We start from the raw sequence: 21,081 nt of genomic DNA, 5'->3' as shown, positions 1-21,081 counted from the left end.
ATATCTGATGAATGAAGGAATAAATAAGTAAATGGATGAGTGACTGAATGAACAAACATTCCTCCATGCCCCCAGGAGACACCACAAATGACCTGGTACACACATCTATCTTCTGAGATGATGAAAGCAATCCTGGGACCTGAGCCCAATCCGCCCCCATGTCCTTTCTCCCAGCCCCAGAGGCCATAGCCAGATGCTCTGAGAGCTCCAAGGAGATGCTTCCCCCGCTTTCTCCCCACCTCCACTCCTGACAATGACCAGGCAGATGCAGGAGTTGTGCAACTCAGATAATGAAGCTTTATTGATTGCTGGGAGGGGCAAGGGTGAAACAGGGCTCAGGTGTGAAGTGCTTGGGTGCAGGGAGATGGGAGAGGGGATCCCCCAGTGAAATCTGTGTCCACATGGTGGGAGTGCTTCCTAGGCCTGAGCAGTGCAGAGCAGCCTTAGTTCTTGGTGCGAAGGACCTGCTCGTGGGAGGACACCACCTTGCCATCGTGCACGTCCACGACTTTGGTGCGAATCTGGCGACTGGAGGAGGTCACTGGGGAAGAGGGGAGAGAGGGTGTTACCAGCGAAAGACAAACAATGAAAAAACCAGGAGTGAGGAGGCCAAGGAGCTGCAGGGACTTAAATGAACTGTCTCCCTGCTGCCCTCTCCCCTGATTACCACTTCACCCACTGACCTTGCCCCAGCATTGCAACCATCAGCACATTTCTTTCAGACTTGGGCTCCGTAAGGTCAGGGGCAGAGTCTGAGTTCCCAGACTGAAGATTTCTAATAACTCAGAGTTTGGTTCAGTCCAGATCTGCCCAGATGGACTGGTCTTGGTGGGAAGACCCATGTGGGGCTCTGTCCACGGTGCTGACTGCCAAAACTAAGGGGTCCACCACAAACATTGGGCCACCAGCTCCTAGCCCTAAGGAGGGGTTAGAAAATGGCTTCTTCTTCCCAAAGAGGTGCATAAGGGATACTGGGTGAGGAAACCCTAGCTCTACCCTTCCAGAGCCCCCATCCAACATCCTAGACCTGCTGGGAGACAGGGGTGGTCCTGAGTCCAGGCTTGATAAGGAGGAAAGTCTTACCATCTCTGGATGACTGAGAGCCAGAGGAGAACTGGGAGGAAGAGAGGCTGTGAAGATAGAAAAGGGCAAGATCATTAGACACACGGAGGGGCAGTGACTAACAGTGGGGGCAGCTCTGGAAGGGGGCCCTGGGCACTCACTGGGCGTCCTCGCCCTCCAGTAGGCGGCGGTAGGTGGCGATCTCCTGCTCCAGCCTGGTCTTCACGTCCAGGAGGATCTTGTATTCCTGGTTCTGCTGCTCCATCTCGCAGCGCAGCTGGGCCAGCTGCTCCTCCACGCTGCTGATCAGCTCCTGGATCTGGGCCAACTGCATGCAGTAGCGGCCTTTGGTCTCCTCCAGGCTGTTTTCCAGGGATGCTTTCTGTGAGGGAAGGAACAAAGATTGGGGGTGAGTGAAGGTGGTCATCCCTCCCCCAGGGCCCTGGGCTTACTGCAGGCCTGATAGCGCCCCTACCATGCTGAGCTGGGACTGCAGCTCGATCTCCAGGTTCTGCACGGTGCGCCGGAGCTCGGAGATCTCTGTCTTGCCGCTCTGCACCAGCTCGCTGTTGGTGGCCACTTCGCGGTTCAGTTCCTCCGTCTGCAGAATAAAAAACATCGTTCGCACTGGAAGCTCCCAGGAGGCAAGCACCCCAGGTCCCTTCCCCTCTGAATGCCACTCACCCTGCTGAAGAACCAGTCCTCGGCGTCCTTGCGGTTCTTCTCCGCGATCTTCTCGTACTGGTCGCGCATCTCGTTCAGGATGCGGCTCAGGTCTATGCCAGGGGCAGCGTCCATCTCCACATTGACGTCTCCACCCACCTGGCCTCTCAGGGCGTTCATTTCCTGCACATCCAAGGAACAATCCACAGTCAGGGACCTACTATGGCATCCAGTCAAGGGTCCCTAGTCAGAGGTGTTCCTGGCCTGAACATTGCCCTCCAACATCTCAGTTCCATCTCTTCCTTCCCAGCTAACCCTCTAAGCTGGCTTCCATTTAGCTCTCACCTCCTCGTGGTTCTTCCTCAGGTAGGCCAGCTCCTCCTTCAGGCTCTCGATCTGCATCTCCAGGTCGGCTCTGGCCAGGGTCAGCTCGTCCAGCACCCTGCGCAGGCCATTGATGTCGGCCTCCACGCTCATGCGCAGGTTCAGCTCCGTCTCGTACCTGGAATGACCCGGGGGAAAGGAATGAGAGGCCCATCCTGGCCACACTTAAGGCTCTGTTCTCTCCCCTCCACAGCTTCTGCCCACACCTGACACCCTGTGGGTGGCTTAGGGACCCAATCTTGAAAGTGGCACAGATGGACACAATGCCCATTATTGCTCAGATCTGAACATTCCAGGGCAGGAGGAGGGTGGTGCAGGGAATAAGATAGTTCATCATGCTATAGAATTCACGAAGGGGAGATGCTCCTGGCTTCAGCCAACCAGTAGCACACAAGGCCCCCAAATATGACTCTTTCCTACACTTCAGGGGCAGGTGGAAAAGTGGGGAGTGTCTCTCCCTAAAGTAGTGGCTCCCTAATTTGGCTGTGGTTCAGAATCACCCAGGTAGCCTGTTAAAAATAACTGAATCAGAATCCTAAGGGTGGGGCCCAAGAGTCATGTATTTTTATAAGCACCCCCAAGGGGTTTTCACACAGCCATCCCAGGCCTCGGCAGCTCTGTTTAGGGAACACTGCTCCAAAAATGCCCCACCCAGGGGAGACTGGTTGTTCTGGGCCACCACTGCAAACTCACTTGGTGCGGAAGTCATCAGCAGCCAGGCGGGCATTGTCAATCTGCAGCACAATATTAGCATTGTCCACGGTGGCCGTGAGGATCTGCAGGTGGAAAGGGCACAGGCCATTGGTCAAATGGACAGCGCCAGCCAGCCTTGACTGCAGACCGCATCAGGCCTTTGCTTTCATGCTTTTTCCTGACCCCCCTACTCCCCACAAGCCTTTACCACAGTGGCCTAAAGGATACCCCCAGTGGTCCAGCTTGGACCCAGGATGTGGCTGACCCGTGGTCAGCAGAGTAGATGGAAAGAGCACTGGTCTTAGAGTAAAAAGCCCTTGAGTTCTGGTCCTGGCTCAACCACCGACTTGCAAAACCTGAGACATGTCTTAGGGCCTCAAGTTTTCCGCCCACAGAGGAGGGGTGACCAAGCTCTCCAGGCCTCCTTCCCAATCTGATTTCTCCTCTCTCTGCACAAGCCAGCCCTGCCAGTCCTCTGAAGGCACAGACAGACACTCCTTTTCAAGTCCACAGAGCACGGGACCTCAAGTGGGGCTTTCCCAAACATTGAGATCCAGCTGGCACAGGGGACTAGAAAAGAAATAGAAGAGGGGAAAAAAAGTAGATTGAGCCCTGGATTGGCTACAGTTCCTTCCGCTATCATCTAATTTCTCTAATCCATGCAAAGCATCAGTCAGATAATCAAGGGAAACAGGATCAGCCGGGAGGGACCCTGGTGTGACCTGGGAGCAGGAGCGGGGAGCAGGGGGCTGGAGGCAGATGACACAAGCCCCCTCCTGTGCAGGGCAGGCAAGGTGGGCCACCACTGATTGTCTCTGTGGGTTTTCCACGCCCTCCTGGCCGTGGGGAGGGGCCGCCCGTGCCAGGGCTCATGGGCGGCAGCCGCCACAGCCCAGACTAATGAGCTAATGAGCGGTTTGGCTGTCTAGCCTGGTCCCGTTACAGCCTCGCTCCTCCCCTGTGCTGGAGAACAGGTAGCTGTCTCCTGTCCTGGCAGGTGAGGCACAAGTGTTCTAGCCCTGGTCCTGCCATTCATTTGCTGTGTGACCTTGGGCAGACAGCCCAAAGTCTCAACTTCTTCCTCTGTAAGGGTAGGAATCCCTGGTCTCTCATGGTCTGAGGATCAGGGGCCCAGAAAGGCATGAGCAAGATGGGGGAAGGGAGGCCTTCTTCTCATGGATCAGCTCCACTGGGGGCATTCAGAGCTAGAAGAAGGGGTCCGGGGCTGGAGGCTGTCCTGTCTGGGAATCTGAAGTTGCCGGTGGTGTGAGGCACCTGATGCTCCTGAGTGAGGTGGCAGGAATGGCACCTCCCGCTGCCTGGCCCACCCACCTTGTTTCTCAGGTCCTCGATGGTCTTGAAGTAGGGGCTGTAGTCCTTGGTCTCAGCAGGACGCTGCCTCTGGTACCAGTCGCGGATCTTCACCTCCAGGTCGGCGTTGGCCTCCTCCAGGGCGCGCACCTTGTCCAGGTAGGAGGCCAGGCGGTCGTTGAGGTTCTGCATGGTCACCTTCTCACTGCCCACCAGGAGCCCATCACCACCACCAAAGCCACCACCGAAGCCACCACCAAAGCCACCACCAAGGCCACCACCAAGGCCAGCACCGTATCCTCCACCAAAGCCACCACCCAGGGCCCCGCCAAAGCTGCTGCTGCTGCTGAAGCCACCACCGTAGCCACCTCCCAGCCCACAAGCCCCTCCGGAGGAGTAGCGAGAGGTGGTGACAGACAGACCCCCATAGGCACTGGGGGCCCGGCAGGAGCCTCCAGCCAGGACAGAGGATATGCGGCTGGAGCCACCGCCGATGCCCTTCATGGAGCCGGAGGAGGTGAACTGGCGGCTGCAGGTGGTCATGATGCCGAGGAGAGAGGTGAGTGAGCGAGCGAGCAAGTCGAAGAGAGAAGGGAAAGGTGCTCAGGTTGAGTTCGAAAAGGATGCAGGGCTTCTTTATACTCCTGGGTAGGGGCGGGCCTGGCATTTTCCATTCCCCTTGGCTTTCGTCATCCAGGTGCCAGTGCCAACTCCCAGCCAGATCCCTCCTCTTCGCCGCCTCATCACGTCTGTCATATTTTACTGGAAACTCATTGTTCAGAGTGTTTGGGATTTCTTGTCCCGCCAAGTGTGATTCACAGGAGGAGGTGTGGGCCTGCAGGCTACACTTTCCCTTCAGGGCCCAGCAGCGTGGCTCTCCAGAGCCCACATGCTGGGCTCAGCCAGGTGGCAGGAGTAGGGCCTCTGTGCACCACAAACCTAGCGACCTGTTAGTTCCCCATTAACTAGGTGGGCCTCTGACGTTCACCTAGGAGAAGCCCACCACTCCAGGTGGCACCTGGCTGGAGGACACCAGCATGGCCAGATCACCCCTCAGCATTACCAACTATGAGACCCTCCCAAGTCTGACCTGCTGGGCCACACTAGGGGTCCTGTCACATCCCTGAAGCATTCTCAACTAGGATTCAGGTGGCTCAGGTTTACACCTTGACACCCCTAGTAAAGGGAAATCCAGGTGGCTCCCCCTAGCCCTGGGCACAGACCCTAAGCTCCTCCACACACCTGTGGATGGGCCCATGGCATTGGCTGCTCAGTCGGGCCAAGGGCAGATGGTATTACAGGAGACATTTGGAAAGAGCATGGAGTCAGATTGGGTGCTGGCTCTACCATTTACCCCTGAGTGACCCAGAATCTGACACTTCTCTGGGTCTCAGCTTGCTCATCTGTAAAGTGGGAGTAAATACCACCCACCCTGCCTACTGCAGAGTCAGCTCTGTGTGTCAGCTGAGTGTGGCATGAAGTCTGGGTAGCACTGGTGTAGCCCAGGCTGGGCCCCAAAGAGGGTGGAATAGAACCCCTGGAACAAGACTGAAAGGGGCCTTTTTGCTTCCAGCCCCAGATGTCTTCTCAGGCCCCCAGGGCAGCCCCAGTGGGAGGGTCTGGCTCAGGTAACTTTGTTTGAGATGCTTGTGGAGCTGACCCAAAGGATGTTTGCATTTGGGGGGTGTTGGGGGCAGTGCAGGGACCTGAGAATGGATTCAAGGGTCCCTGACGGTTGAGGCCCCAAGGATCAGGGGACATTTCCAGGTGTCCATCTGGCTGCTTTGGAGGTTTGTGTATTGGGACCTCAGCTATCCCACGTCTCCCAGACAACCTCCCAAGGCACCCCCTCTGGCTTCACCCCACCCTCCCACCACCCCTCAGCTGCACAGACCCCGGCAGGCATGTCGAGAGGAATGTGGTCGTGTCTGGGGCTGCCTGACACGTCCCATCTCCCAAGACAGGCCCCAACAGCCCCCGCTGGAGGCTCCAACACTCCTCCTAAGATCAACTGCTCCCAGAAGGGAAGGGGAGCCTCCCTCTCCCCCCACCCCAACTGCCACCAAAGCAGAAGTCAGGGAGCCGCCCTCCCCACCCACCCGCCACCACCGCCACGAGGGCCTAGTAGCCCAGAAGACAATGCTGAGGCAGACACTTGAGGCTGAGGGCTTCCCAAATCTGCCCGGCTGAGGACGCTCAAGGATGTGAGTAAGCGAGGGCCCCGCCCCACCCTGCCCCAACCAACTCTGACAGACACTCCTAATCTTCTTCCAGAGGTTGGTCCCCCACCTCAGCCCAGCCCTGCAATTTCCCCAGTGAGAGGCAGCAGGGATTTTGGCTGAAGGAAAAAACGCTTTTGTTAGGAGACATGTTGCTGTCAGCTGTTGGGTGGAGAGGTGAGGGGGGGTGCTCTCCAGAGAAAAATGCAACATCCCAAGGGACTCAGGGACCGCAAGAGCCCGACGCCCGCTTCCTCTGTGCCGCCCGCCACCCCGGCTCTCTCCCCGGCAGGGAACCACAGATAGAATCCCTGGAGCACGGGACACAGGGAAAGCTCTTCTTCCCTCTCACCTGAGTCAGTGGGACCCAAAAGAGGCTCCCTCCCTGCCCCTCCTCCAGCCGCCGCAGGAAGGGGGACTGGGGATAAAGGAGGAGCCTGCGGTGGTGCCTCTTGTGGTTGGTGAATCTCCCTGTACCAGCCTGGTGGGGGGAAACCAATGCCAATGCAAACAGGTGACGTGGCAGGGCCAGGCAGCCCCACACAGAGCCCGCGTTGTGTGCTGATGCCCGGCTGAGCAAGGGGATGGGATCCTAAGGTAGGAGGGGACCTCAGGACAGCCCAGCCTGGGGACAGAGGCAGAGCCCAGTTGCATAGAAGGGACCGTCTCTGCCCTTTGGAAGGCCCCAGCCTGAGAGGGAAGAGAGGATACACATCAAAACAACTGAAGATATGAACAGACATAAGAGAAGTACAATCAGTGTGTATTAGTTTCCTGGGATGGTGGTAACAAGTTATCAGAAACTTGATGGTTAAAAACAACAGAAAGTTGGATGGGATGGGTATAGCTCATGGATAGAAGGCATGCTTAGCATGCATGAGGTCTTGGGTTCAACCCCCATTACTTCCATTAAAAACAAACAAACAAACAAAAACAGAAAGTCTTCTCTCAGAGTTCCTGAGGCCAGAAGTCTAAAGTTCAGGTGCCAGCAGCACCCGTGAAGGTGCTGGAGAAGAACCTCTCCTTGCCTCTCCCAGCTTGGCAGCTCCTTGTGTGCCTTGGTTTGTGGCAACAAAACTCCAGTCTCTCTGTCTTCACATGACCATCATCTTTGTGTGTCTCTGTCTATTATACGGATGCTCACTGGATTTAGTGCCCAACCCAATCCAGTATGATCGCCGTTGGATCCTTCCCATCATGACATCTGCAAAGACCCTATTTCCAAATAAAGTCACTTTCTGAGGTTCCGGGTGGACATGAATTTGCGATGGACACTATTCAACCCACTACTCCATAGAACAGACCCATAACAACCCACGTTGCCGAAGCAGTGGTGAAAATTTATTGAAGAGATTGTTGTGATAAGATGTGGGCAGGGCAAATCTGGAAGACTTCTGGGAGTCGCTTTTAGCTCAACATATAAGGGTGCCAGAGGGCTGGGGGTATAGCCCAGTGGTACAGCGTGTGCTTAGCATGCATGAGGTACTGGGTTTAATCCCCATTACCTCCACTAACAAAAAAATTTTAATTTTTTTAAAAAGGGCAGCTAGGAAGCACAGGATTCTCAGGTCTCCAATCCATTCCTCCCATCACCCCGTTTCCTTCACAAAAGACAGCTGCTCTGGGAAAGAGCTCTCTCTCTCTCTCTTTGTTTTTTAACATTTTATTTTGAAATAATTTTAGCCTTTCAGAAAAAGTTGCAAAAATTGTACGGAGTTTATGTGTAGCCTTCAACTCAGCTTCCCCTAATATGAACATATCACAGAAACATTGTACAATGATCAAAACCAATAAATTAACATTGACCCAATACTGGTAATTAACTATAGACTTGACTTGAAATTTCATCTGTTTTTCCACTAATGAGCCTTTTCTGTTGCAGGATCCAATCCAGGATTCTACCCCACTAGTTATCATGCCTTCTGCAGTCAGTGACAGCCGCTCAGTCTTCCCTTGTTTTTTAAGACCTTGACCCTTTTGAAGAGCACTGGTCAGTTATTTTCTAAAATATCCCTCAGTTTGAGTTTTTCTGAGATTTTCTCAGCATCAGATTGAGGCTATGCACTTTGGCAGGACAACCACAGAAGTGTCCTTGTACCTGCCTCCATGCATCATCTCAGGCATCTCACGTGCACTGATGTGTCTCAGGGCCGGTGACTTTGACCTTGTTCATTGGCTAAGGTGGGGTTTGCTAGATTTCTCCACCATAATGTTACTGTTTTTCTCGCCAAAACTAATAAATACTTTGAGGAACATACTTGGAGACTATGCAACTTATCCTGTGTGTCCTTAAACTTTCACCTACAGTTTTCATATCCATCAATGAAAAGGAAGTACTGTTGATGCCCACTGGCTTAAGAGCCTCATTTACTCAGACTTCTTGAGGGATGCTGGCTTTTAGGAGAGACTTGGCAGGGCAGGGAGGTGGAGGGGAAGGTCCAGGCTCGAGAAAGAACTCTTTCTCCCTCTCTTGTCCAGCCCCAAAGCCAGACTGGGCCTCCTCAAACCCTCTCTATATCCTAAGGTGTTCCCATGCCTCTCCCCTTGAAGGGATGCCAAGTGTTCCTCTAGATGTCTAGAGTCTTTTCCTAGGCCCCTACCATCCTTGGGAGAAAGGAGTGGACAGTCAGGGACCTCCCCATGCCACAGGTAGGAAGTCTGAGGTCTAGAGAGGCTCACAGTCAAGTGACCAGTTGGCGCCCTCCTTATGATTCTCAGACTGCCCCACCCTCACCCCCAGGGTCTGCCCAGGGCTGGGCTTCTCTCCTTCTGGAAGAGTCCTGTGTCCCCTGCCCCCCTTTCCCTGTCTCTCTACACCCTCCCCCACCAACCCCTTCACTTTTCCCATCCTTCTCCTCACCAGTCTCGGCCACCTGTGCACGGCAAGGTAAAGTCTCCCAGAGCCAAGGGCTGTCAATTCTAGGAATAGAAGCTGACACTTGAAGTGACCTGGACCTCAGCCTCTGTCACCAGAAAGGCAGGGCCAACACAGGGCCAGGGAGAGGGCTGGCAGGTAAGATGGCAGGCTCAGGAGGCAATTGGGAGCCTGGAGCACCTGGGTCCCCTTTCCCCTAGAAAGCTCTGCCACCCGCTGGTTTCCCAAGCCAGGCTGCCCGCCTGGGCCAAGCATCCTGGAAGAACCCAGGCTGACACAACAGATGGGCGGCGCCAAGTGTTTCAGTGTCCATGGGCCCGTCTGAGCCTGCCCACTGCTAAAGCCAATAGAACTGAGACTGACCATCCCACATTAGAGATGCAGAAGATTCAGAGGTTAAGGACACTCCCAAGAGTCCACATCAAGGCAGCTGCTCAGCCAGGATTTAATCCCAGCTCCACCTGGGCTTCAAGCCTCACTTTTCAAAGACAGGTCCCCTCCTGAAAGTCCCCAAAAGTCAGAGCCAGAAAGGTCCTCAGGGGTCACTAGACCAGCCTCTTAACTTTACAGATGGGGAAACTGAAGCCCAGGGAGGGGAAGGGTCATGTCCAATGTCCCACAGCAGAACATGCTTTGAAAGTGCCAAATGTTTAATTGTCACCCAGAACCTGAGCTAGGCAGGGTGAGAATGTGTGGGCCGAAAAGCACTGTGCCTGCAGCCCAGAATCACACTCGGATTGTTAAGAATATGAACAACAGCAAGGATTCATTAACCCTCTGTGAGTTCCCTGTTCAGGAAAAACAAGGCTTAAGTTCTCCAGTCAATTATCCTTGATGCCCAGAGCAAACTGATCTCCACTCCAACAGCCTGGTTGCCTCACTGACCCCCTACATCCCCACCCATCTTTCAGTCTCTGCCTGAATTTCCACTTCTGTCTTCTCTTTCTGTGCAAATCCCTCACTCTTTAAGGCCGAGCCTTAGTTCAATAGACAGATTTGATATATGATTTCTGCAGACTGTGTGGCATAACGCAGATGCTCAGTGAAAGAAAGAAGAGGAGAGAGGGACAAGGAAGGGAGGAAGAGAGGAAAGGGAAGATGGTAAGGAAATGTGGAAGTATGGATGAATGGATGAATGGGCAGTTGAGTCAGCAGATGGATAGATGGAATGAAGAATAATGGATGCATAAATAGAAGAATGGATGGTGATGGATGGTGGGTGGGTGGGTAGGTGGGTGGGGCAGGGTTGAGGGGAGGATAGATGGAACACAGAGAAAGGGACGTCATCCCACCCATCCCAGGGTGGGCAAGCATCTTAGAGGAGTTCTTAATTTAGCTGAACCTCGAAGATAAGTAGATGGTAAGTAAGCTAAGGAAGTGAGGAAAGACATCCCGTTGGCTCAAGGAAGCACCCAAGCAAAGACATAGAGGCATGAGACAGGTCTGATAGAGAATGCAAGCACTCAAGCATTGTTGGAGAGCACAGCTGAAGGCTGGATCTGCCTGACGGAACTGAGAGCAGAGACCGGGTGAAAGACGCTGTCCGCTCAGACTTTATCCTGACCACTCCGGGGGCACTGAAGGGTTCTAAGCAGGAGAGTGACACTGTCAGGAGTGTTCACCAGGGCCACTCCAGCATCCGTGTGGAACACACTTTGGGAGAGGGGGCAGCAAAGGAAAAACCAGGAAAGAAGATATCACTTGCCACCATCCAGGTAAGAGATGGTGTTGACGCAAACCTCACCTCTCCCAGGAAGTCCCACCTCATCGCTTCTGATCACCTGGCTTCCCCCTTCTCAGCCCTCCCACTGCTTCTATTATCTGGGCAGCTCCCACTCCCGTGATAGCACACAACAGTGCCTTAGGAGGCCCCAAAGGGTCTCTCACATAGTTGATGTTCAGCGTGTTAATTTGCTTTTGATACTCTGGTCTGACAGGGGAGGCACAGCCCTTGTCCTTGGGGACATCCGGTCCGATAGGGGAGGGCAGATGAGCCTAGAGCTTTCTCTGCTTCACAGGCAGAGGGGAGCCCAGAATCAAGGAGCCACCAGGTGGGGTGGGTAGCACATGGTAGACTTCTTGGAAACACTTGACTCAGGTTTGAAAGAAGGAAGGTCCCTGGATGGGTGGAGTGGGGAGAGGGCATTCCCAGGCTGGGGTGTGCCTGCGGGAACTCCAGCACCAGCCGTGAGTAGTAAAGAAAAAATCAGCTCCTGGGAATCACAAGAGCTGTGTCAGGAACCTTGAGCAACAGGCCAGCAAGACCCAGGGGAAGGACAACAGGGGCAAGGGGTCCCCGGACAGTTCCAGCTTCGAGGGCAGAAAGGTCCACAGTCAGACGTTGGGGACCAGGTTCAGCGCCAGGCAGTCCACCTCTCCCCCAGGCTGAGACACCGAGGGGTCTCCGGGTCAGTAAACAGGAGTTCCAGTCTGGGCACCCCTCTCCGCCGCCACTGACCAGCCACATGACCTTGGACAAGGCACCGCAGCCCTCTGAGCCTACGTCCTATCCAATGGGCGTAATAATAGTTCCTACCTCGCAGGGTTATTGCGAGGAGTAGATAATTCTTGTCAAGTAGCCAGCGTGGTGGTTTGGCACAGAGTAAAGGTTTGGCTAAAAACTTCCCTTAAATTAAGCCCTAGAGTTTAATCAGTGGCAAGCAGGGACTGAACACAAATTAAAAATGGGTATCAAAAGTCAAGCAAAGGTAGAGACAAAGAACAAAGAGTCCAGGCAAGCTGGGGCCTTGGAGTGACAGGAGAAGGGATGTCTCGGGACAGCTGCTGAGGCCAGCGAGCCGCGGTGATGAGCTGGTGAGTCTGCGAGGGCCTGGCTGGGGTGGAGTCCCTGGGAACCAGCAGGCCCAGAAGCCCTGCTGGGGAAGAGTCAGCAGGACAGTTTGGGTGTGAGGGGAGAAGGCATGGGACCTGCCGGTGGGGCCCACATTCTGAGGCTGGAGGCCAAGCCCCGCCTCCCCCTAGCCTGGGAATGATGGGGAGGCGGAAGCAGCAGCTCAGAGGTCCCAATGAGGTCCTAAGGCCAGGGAGGTCCCACTGGTCACTCAGCATCACCCGAGGCCTCATCTCCTCCCAGCCTCGGCTGTCGGTGCAGTGGAGGCAACATCTGTCTGCACACACACGCACACACACACGCACGCACACACCCCATTTCTATGTCACTCACTTCCAAAAGAGGGGACTGGGCAGCCTATGGGAAGACCCATATGTATAGCACAGCAAAGAAGCCATAAACAAAATGACAAGACTATCCATGGACTGGGAGAAAATATTTGCAAATGATGTGATCAACAAGGGTTTAATTTCCAAAATATACAGACAGCTCACACAGCTCAATATAAAAAAAAAAAAAAATCAAAAAATGGCCTGAAGACCTAATAAACTTTCTCCAGGGAAGACATACAGATGGCCAATAGGCACATGAAAAGATGCTCGACATTGCTAATTATTAGAGAAACGCAAATCAAAACTACAATGAAGTATCTATCACCTCACACTGGTCAGAATGGTCATCATCAAAACGTCTAGAAATAATAAATGCTGGAGAGGGTGTGGAGAAAAGGGAACCCTCCTACACTGTTGATGGGAATGTAAATTGATGCAGTCACTATGGAAAACAGTATGAAGCTTTCTTAAAAATTTTTAAAATAGAGTTACCATATGACCCAGCAATCCCACTCCTGGGCACATATCCAGAAAAGACAAAAACTCTAATTTGAAAACATACATGCACTCCAGTGTTCATAGCAGCACTATTCACAATAGCCAACCTAAGTGTCCATGGACAGATGAATGGATATAGAAGAAGGCGTGTGTATATACATACAACAGAATATTACTCAGCCATAAAAAAGAATAAAAGAATGAAATACTACCATTTGCAGCAACATGAATGGACCTAAAGATTATCACACTAAGTGAAGTATATCAGACAAAGACAAATATCGTATGATATCACTTATATGTGGAATCTAAAAAAATGATACAAAGAAATTCATTTACAAAACAGAAATAGACTCTCAGACACAGAAAAAAAAAAAAACTTATGGTTACCAAAGGGGAAAGGCAGGGAGGGATAAATTAAGAATTTGGGATTAACAGGTACATACTACAATATATAAAATAGATAAACAACAAGGACCTACTATATAGCACAGGGAACTATATTCAATATCTTGTAATAACATATAATTGAAAAGAATCTGGAAAAGTATTATATATATATAAAACTGAATTACTTTGCTATACACCTAAAACATTTTGAATCAACTATACTTCAATTAAAAAGCTTAAAAAAATAAAAAAAGAAATATTGCCATTTGCAGCAACATGGATGGACCTAGAGATTATCATATTAAGTGAAATAAGTCAGACAGAGAAAGACAAATATTATATGATATTATTTATATGTGGAATCTAAAAACATGACACAAATGAATTTATTTACAAAACAGAAACAGACTCATAGACATAGAAAACGAATCTATGGTTACCAAAGGGGGATAAATTAGGAGTATGTGATTACAAGATACATACCACTGCATATAAAATAGATAAAACAATAAGGATTTACTATATAGCACAGGGAACAATATTCAATTTCTTATAATAACCTATAATGGAAAACAATCTGGAAAATATATATATATACATATATATATATATATATATATATATATATATATATACACACACACATACATACATATATATATATATATAACTGAATCACTTTGCTGTACACCTGAATCTAATACAATATTGTAAATCAACTATAGTTTAATTTTAAAAAAGAAAAAAATCCATAACTTAAAACTTACCTCTTGAAAAAAAGAAATATATAACAAAACTAAAAATATACAGCAAGGGTCAAAGAAAAATAAATCAAGAATTAGATAATAGAGTACACTGCTGAACATGCTTTGGTTGCAAAAGACAGAAATCCAACTTGAATTAGTTTCAAAAAGAGGCAATTCATTGACTCATCATCCTCTTTCTCTCTCTCTCTAACATACACACACATACACACACAAGGCTGAACCCATGGCTGAAGGCAGTCCTAAATTCATCCTTCAGCATCTTGGCTAGATAGGATCAGCTCAAATTTGAAAAAATCCAAGGAAGACCATTGTCATGGCCTGATGTAGCCAGTAGCCAGAATCCTGTATGACTAATCCAGCAGGCGTACTTGCCCCACTGCCCAATCCCCTGACCAAGGAGTAAAGATCTGGTATCAGAAGAAATGAGGGGCATAGATTTGGCCCCAACCTTTATGATCTAAGCATCCACCCCAATGTGTGTCTGCTGCAAAAGTGAGGTGGTGGGAACCACAGGGAAGAGGCTGCTACACCTGACATCTAGCCCTGGACTTCCTGGCAGCCAAGACCAAAGGGGAAACATGATGAAATACAGAACTCTCACTAACTATGAATGAGGCACATCTGACTGTCAAGAGAGAGAAACTCTTCTAAGGTCACAGGTCTGAGAAGAATCTGTCTTCATAGAATCCAAAGGACACTAAGCTTTCATTTACTGAGCCCTGTTCTCATTTAATCTTAACCGCCTTGGGGAAGGTGCTATTCCATGTCCATGTTAGTCCATGTTATAGACTTAGAGAGGTAAAGGCAAGGAAGTTCCCCTGGGCCTCAGTCCCCAAGCACTAAGCCCTTCCCAGCTGCCACTGAATGTGCCAGTGTCCCAAAGGGGCCAAAATGTTCCATAAAGCTAGGCCCCTACCCCTGGCAGTATCATGGCCTACCCCCTGCTACCACTGAGCTCTGGCCACTTGTAGGCACTTACTGGCCAGACTTATCAGCACCAGACTTCTGCCTGAGGACTTTCTCTGGCCTCCAGTGCACCAGAAGGCCAGAGTGCTAGGGGGTTAACGCCACTCCCCCTGCCTGAGAGCACCCTCAGCCTGTTGGGACAGGAGGACAAATACCCCAGCTCCCTCATCCTTCGAGAAAATGCTCGGGTGCACATTCTTCGCTGTCCCGTGGTGAAGATTAAGCTTGTGGGATTAAGCTCCAGTTGTCCATGGTGTTCATTTGCTTGATAAAACACCCCTTATTAGCTTATTTCCCTTCCCTGTCTCACTTCCTACTTCCTAATGATGTTTCATGAGACATCTCCCAAAATACTTTTGCACTTGAAATTTTTGTCTAAGGATCTACTTCTAAAACCCAAACTGAGGCACCTGGGTTTTCGAGTTTTAACTATATAAGCCAGTGGTATGTGGGTAAATGTTTAACCACCAGATATCTGGGGGAAGGGAACTATATATATAATATACAAATAATATATAATATATAATCTACTAATATATAATTATATAATTTTATAATATAGTTCTCTGTATGTATTATATAATACATAATGTTACAAATTACATATAATAAATATATAATATATAATGTATGACAATTACTATATATTATATATATTACATAGTTGTATATTATATATTTTAGTGTATTATAGTAATTACATATTATCTTAATTATTAATATATTCATATATATAATACATCATATGTTATAAATATATAATAGGTATATAATAATATATTGCATATAATATATAAATAATACATATTTTTATAATTATAAATTTCAAAATGTATAATTATTATACATATAAATTATAGATTTATAATTACATTTATAAATTTTATAAATATATAATGTATAAATTTTACTAATATAAGGTATGGTAGCACTCAGATTACAAATAATAAGAAGTACTCTTTAGGAGGGGGGAGGGTACAGCTCAGTGGTAGAGTGCCTGCTTAGCATGCACAAGGTCCTGGGTTCAATCCCCAGGACCTCCATATAAATAAAAAAATAAACAAACAAACAAACCTAATTGCCTCCCCTCTCCAAAAAAAGCACTCTTTAACTGTAGTTCCATATAGTCAACAATTCCCACAGGATGTGTCCAGCAATTTTACCAAACTCTTGCAATCTCTGGTTGCAGCTGATAAATGAGTGTTGTTCTGACATGAACACTGGTTGAAATTTGTGTTTATGTCAGGAGATAAAACAAAAGTGAAACAACAAAGACTTAGGCTCTAACTTCTGTCATTCATCAAAGATGTGAGTCAGATAGCAGATTCCAAATACTGAAAGGATATTTTCCTATATTTTTTGCTATTCACAAAGCAATAGCTACATATATGACACACTTTTAAGATTAATCTGCATTATGTTTAACATTTTTTCTTGAAATATTAAGGTCTAGACTTTCTAAAGGCTTGAAAATAAAACGCAACAAATCAAGCCCCAATTTGTAGCACTGGCCATTTCCGTGGCATAAATACCCCACCACCCTACGACAGGAGCAGGGGAGGGGAGAAGGGGAAGCATCACCGGCGGCCAGACTGCCAAGGGAGCACTTGGCCACCGTGGGCACTGCCTGCCCTATGCACACCAGAGGCACCTCTAAAATAAGGACAAAGAGCACCATTCCCTGCGTAGGTGTCTCCTTTAAGGCCAGGGCCACTCTTGATTGATCCCTGAAGCCCCTACCCTGCGCCCACCCTAAGCCCAGCACACCTGGTCCAGAGCAGCCTCCAACTGGATGTGGGCTGAGTTCACTTGGCTCCTGTGGGAACTCGCCTTCTCTGCGGACCTGATCAAGTCTATTTGCAAATGATGCGACTGACAAGGGCTTATTTCCAGAATATAAAAACAACTCATATGACTTAATAACAAAAAACAAACAACCCAATCCAAAAATGGGCAGATGACCTAAACAAGCAATTCTCCAATGAAGACATACAAATGGCCAATAGGCACATGAAAAAATGCTCAATATCACTAATTATCAGAGAAATGCAAGTCAAAACTACAATGAGGTATCACCTCATAGCAGTCAGAATGGCCATCATTCAAAAGTCCACAAACGGTAAACGCTGGAGAGGCTGTGGAGAAAAGGGAACCCTCCTACACTGCTCAGGGGAATGTAATTTGATGCAGCCACTATCGAATACAGTATTGAGATTCCTTTAAAAACTAAAAATAGACTTACTATATGATCCAGCATATATCCGGAGGGGACTCTAATTTGAAAAGATACGTGCACCCCAATGTTCATAGCAGCACTATTTATTATAGCCAATACATGGAAATAACCTAATGTCCACTGACGAATGACTGGATAAAGAAGTTGTGGTATGTTTATACAATGGAACACTACTATAAAAAAAAGAATAAAATAATGCCTTTTGCAGGAACATGGATGGAACTGGGGATTGTCTTCTAAGTGAAGTAAGCCAGAAAGAGATAGAAAAATAACATATGACTCATGCATATGTGGAATCTAAAACACACACACACATATGAACTTGTTTACAAAACAGAAACAGACTCACAGACATAGAAAACAAACTTGTGGTTATTGGAGCGGGGAAAGGGTGGGAAGGGATAAATTGGGAGTTGGAGATTTGTAAATAGTAACTACTATATATAAAATAGATAAGCAACAAGGCCTTCCTGTACGGCACAGGGAACTCTATTCAGTATCTTGTAGTAACATATAATGAAAAAGAATATGAAAAGGAATATGTGTATGTACATGTATGACTGAAACATTATGCTGTACACCAGAAACTGACAGAACATTGTAAACTGCCTGTATTTCAATTAAAAATAATTTTGATTTTTTTAATATTTTTTTAAAAACAACAACAGGCAGTAGCAGTTGGGAAAGCAAACAGAAGAATTGGCTTATCTCAGATACCAGGAGTAACACTGCACTTTTAATAGCTCTCAGAAACAATGGGCCCAAAGAAAGCAAAACCTTACAAGCTTACCACTAATCCACTGACATCAGCAGATACGCTTTATGGGGTGTTATTAATTCTCAGTCTGGCCATTGTTTTAGGACTTTATGCAATTATTTAAAACAATATTTCACAAACTTTGACACAAACTCAAGCATAAAGAATCTGAGGGTGTGTTCAACATAGGCAAGTTATGAGGAACATTCAAAAACACTTCACCTCCTCATCTCAGGGGCCAGGATCTTGGCAAGAGGGAAAGGCCAGCCAAGAGCAAAACGCAGTCTGGTTTGGGACTTGAATCCTAGCTTGAGAAATCCAGGCATTTTCAAGTGGAAAAGCTGCTTCCTTTAGTGAAGAGGAAACTCACATTTCTGCTTCAGTATTGTCCTTCTTGAACAGGAGCTTATGATAAATATAACAAAACAGAAATAGATTCACAGATGCAGAGAACAAACTGGTAGTTACCAGAGGGGAAAGGGGTGAGGGGAGGGGCAAGACAGGGGTAGGGAACTAGAAGATACAAAGTTTATGTATAAAATAAATAGGCTGCATACAAAGTAGATAAACAACAATCTCCTACTGTATAGCACAGGGAAATATATTCAATATCTTGTAGCAACCTATATTGAAAAAGAATATGAAAAGGAATATGTGTATGTATATGTATGCCTGAAACATTATGCTGTGCACCAGAAAGTGACACAACATTGTAAACTGACTATATTTCAACTAAAAAAAATTTGAAATACAAATAAATTAATTTTTTAAAGAATATATTTATATGTATAACTGAATCACTATACTGTATACCAGAAACTAATACAACATTGTAAGTCAACTATACTTCAATATGAAAATGGGGGAAAAAAATAAAGTAAAATAATACTATTCTAAAAATAAATTAAAAAATAAAAATATAATAAATAGGCTATAAGGATATATTGCACAGCACAGAGAATATAGCCAATATTTTATAATAACTTTAAATGGAGTATAATCTATAAGAAATAATCACTATGTTGTATACCTGAAACTAATGTTGAAAATCAACTATACCTCAATAAAATAAAAATAAAAAATTAAAGGGGCTCGTGTTTTGTTTACACCGAATACAGCAATGAACAGGAGAAATGTAGGTCCTGCTCTCAGGGAGTTTTACTAACTAGCTGGGAGATCCTAAGAAAGTTTTTTCCCCCTTCATTAGTTGGGATCTCAGTTTCCCCATGTGTCAGATGGAGACCTTTCTCACCGAGCTTCCTAAGTTTCCACTGATGGGGTGGTATTCATTCCAAAGACACAGGCACAGATAGCATTGTTAAAATCACTCCACACACCCAGGTAGAAGGTGTTCTGCACACTCTGTTCTGACATCTCATTACAGAACAACTCATGAGCATGTACTCTAGCTCAGGAGTTTTTAATAACCCAGACCAGGACTCTCTCTCTCTCTGTGTAACAGTCTTTCCATAACCTCACCTTTAAAAGTGACTCGTAAACCAATTCACAAAAGAGATTTTTAAAAGATAATACCCAAAGTTGGTGAGCATGTGCCTATGTCAAAACAATAGGCACTCAGGGCAGGTGGGTATAGCTTGGCGGTGTAGCACGTGCTTAGCACACACGAGGTCCTGGGTTCAATCCCCAGTACATATATTTGGAAAAAAAAGAAAAGGCACTCCCATTCCCTGCCAGAAAATATGTAAATAGGTATAATTTTTCTTTGAATCAATTTGGCAGTACCAATAGAGAGCCTTGGTACGTTCATTATCTTCTCACCTAGTAATTATACTTCTGGGAATCTAGCCTAAAGAAATACTGAGAAATATTTACTCAGAAAGATGTTCATCACTGCATTATTTTAAATGGCAACCCAAATAAACAATGGAAACAGCATTAAAATTGTATAACACTTTTAATAACACAGGAAAGTGCTTCTCTTATATTAAAAACTGAATGCAAAATGATCCAGGCTTTCATTGTGATTGTAGTTACATTTATATATGTGTGTGTATATATACGTGTATGAAAGAAACTCACCAAAATGCTACCAGTGAATAGCATGAGTTCCTACATTGAAAGACTTTGCTAAGTGCCTATTCCAACAGATGAAGACACAGCCACATCGAGGCAGACCAGGTGATATTTCAGCCACTGGAAAGAAAGGGAAGACTCTAAAATCTTCTAGGGGAAGGGATAGGAATGGGATAGTATGAAGGTTCTAGAATCAAAATAGCATTGAAGGGGAGGGTATAGCTCAGTGGTAGAGCGCATGCTTAGCATGCATGAGGTCCTGGGTTCAATCCCCAGTACCTCCATTAAAATAAACAAACATAATTACCTCCCCGCTCCCAAAAAGAAGTTTAAAAAAAACTGGATTCAATAAAGTAGACTCTTTTTTTAAAAAAAAAAAATGTCATTAGGCTTTTCAACTGCAATACTGGAAGCCAGGAAACAGTAAAGAAACAATACTTCCAAGACACTGAGGAAAAATTATTCCCAACCTAGAATTCTATACCCAGCCAAACTGTCAGTAAGATGCTAACAATATTTTCAGAAATGAAAGTTTTCCCAAAATGTAACCCCTATGAATCTTTTTTCAGGAAACTTCTAGAGGATGTGCTTCAGTCAAATGAAGCGAGGGGAGGGGGGAAAAAGGAAGACGTAGGATCTAGGAAACAACACAGAAAGATGCCCAAGATCATGGTGAAGGGAGATGCCGGGGTGACCGCTGGCCCAGAGCACCCAGAGCAGGCTGAAGCAGGAGGACAGAGGGCTCCTGGAGGGACAGCTTCAAGAAGATGAAACTGATGGACTAGGCAGTGTTGAACACATGAAGAGGAGACATGTACTTCTGACAATGAATTAGTGGCAGGTACAAAGAAAACTTAAGAAAATTGAAAAACATATACAGTGAAGAAACTTGATATAGTATAAAACCTGATTTGACTGTGAATAATATGTACATAGTCAGAGTTATGTAAACATTAAACATTTATCTAATGAAAAATCTGAATATATAGAGAGGGGAGGAAAAAGCAGAGGGTCAGCACTGTATGAGGGAGTTAAATCCCCTT

At 47.2% G+C, this 21,081-nt stretch overlaps 1 protein-coding gene and 1 non-coding gene across 3 annotated transcripts in view; one reads left to right on the top strand and one right to left on the bottom strand.

The window, feature by feature from the left end:
• Positions 1-274: 274 nt before the first annotated feature.
• Positions 275-21,081, bottom strand: part of LOC105079328 (keratin, type I cytoskeletal 17) — a 35,872-nt gene continuing 15,065 nt past the window's right edge. The window contains exons 1-8 of one of the 2 annotated variants that reach the window (XM_010968032.3): positions 4,135-4,738; positions 2,803-2,885; positions 2,071-2,227; positions 1,747-1,908; positions 1,538-1,663; positions 1,224-1,444; positions 1,084-1,130; positions 275-541 (exon numbers count right to left, since the gene is read on the bottom strand). In XM_010968032.3, the coding sequence (XP_010966334.1) occupies positions 444-541; positions 1,084-1,130; positions 1,224-1,444; positions 1,538-1,663; positions 1,747-1,908; positions 2,071-2,227; positions 2,803-2,885; positions 4,135-4,656 (1,416 nt within the window). In that variant the 5' untranslated portion in view covers positions 4,657-4,738 and the 3' untranslated portion in view covers positions 275-443. Of the gene's footprint in view, positions 542-1,083; positions 1,131-1,223; positions 1,445-1,537; positions 1,664-1,746; positions 1,909-2,070; positions 2,228-2,802; positions 2,886-4,134; positions 4,739-21,081 lie in introns of those variants that run through there. The other variant, XM_045505116.2, reaches the window with a different exon arrangement.
• TRNAA-AGC (transfer RNA alanine (anticodon AGC)) lies at positions 20,250-20,322 on the top strand. Its single transcript has one exon. It is a non-coding gene; the product is annotated as a tRNA-Ala (tRNA).

The sequence above is a fragment of the Camelus bactrianus genome, chromosome 16 (assembly GCF_048773025.1).
Source record: "Camelus bactrianus isolate YW-2024 breed Bactrian camel chromosome 16, ASM4877302v1, whole genome shotgun sequence".
NCBI lineage: Eukaryota > Metazoa > Chordata > Mammalia > Artiodactyla > Camelidae > Camelus > Camelus bactrianus.
This window is presented reverse-complemented; position numbering and strand designations above follow the sequence as displayed.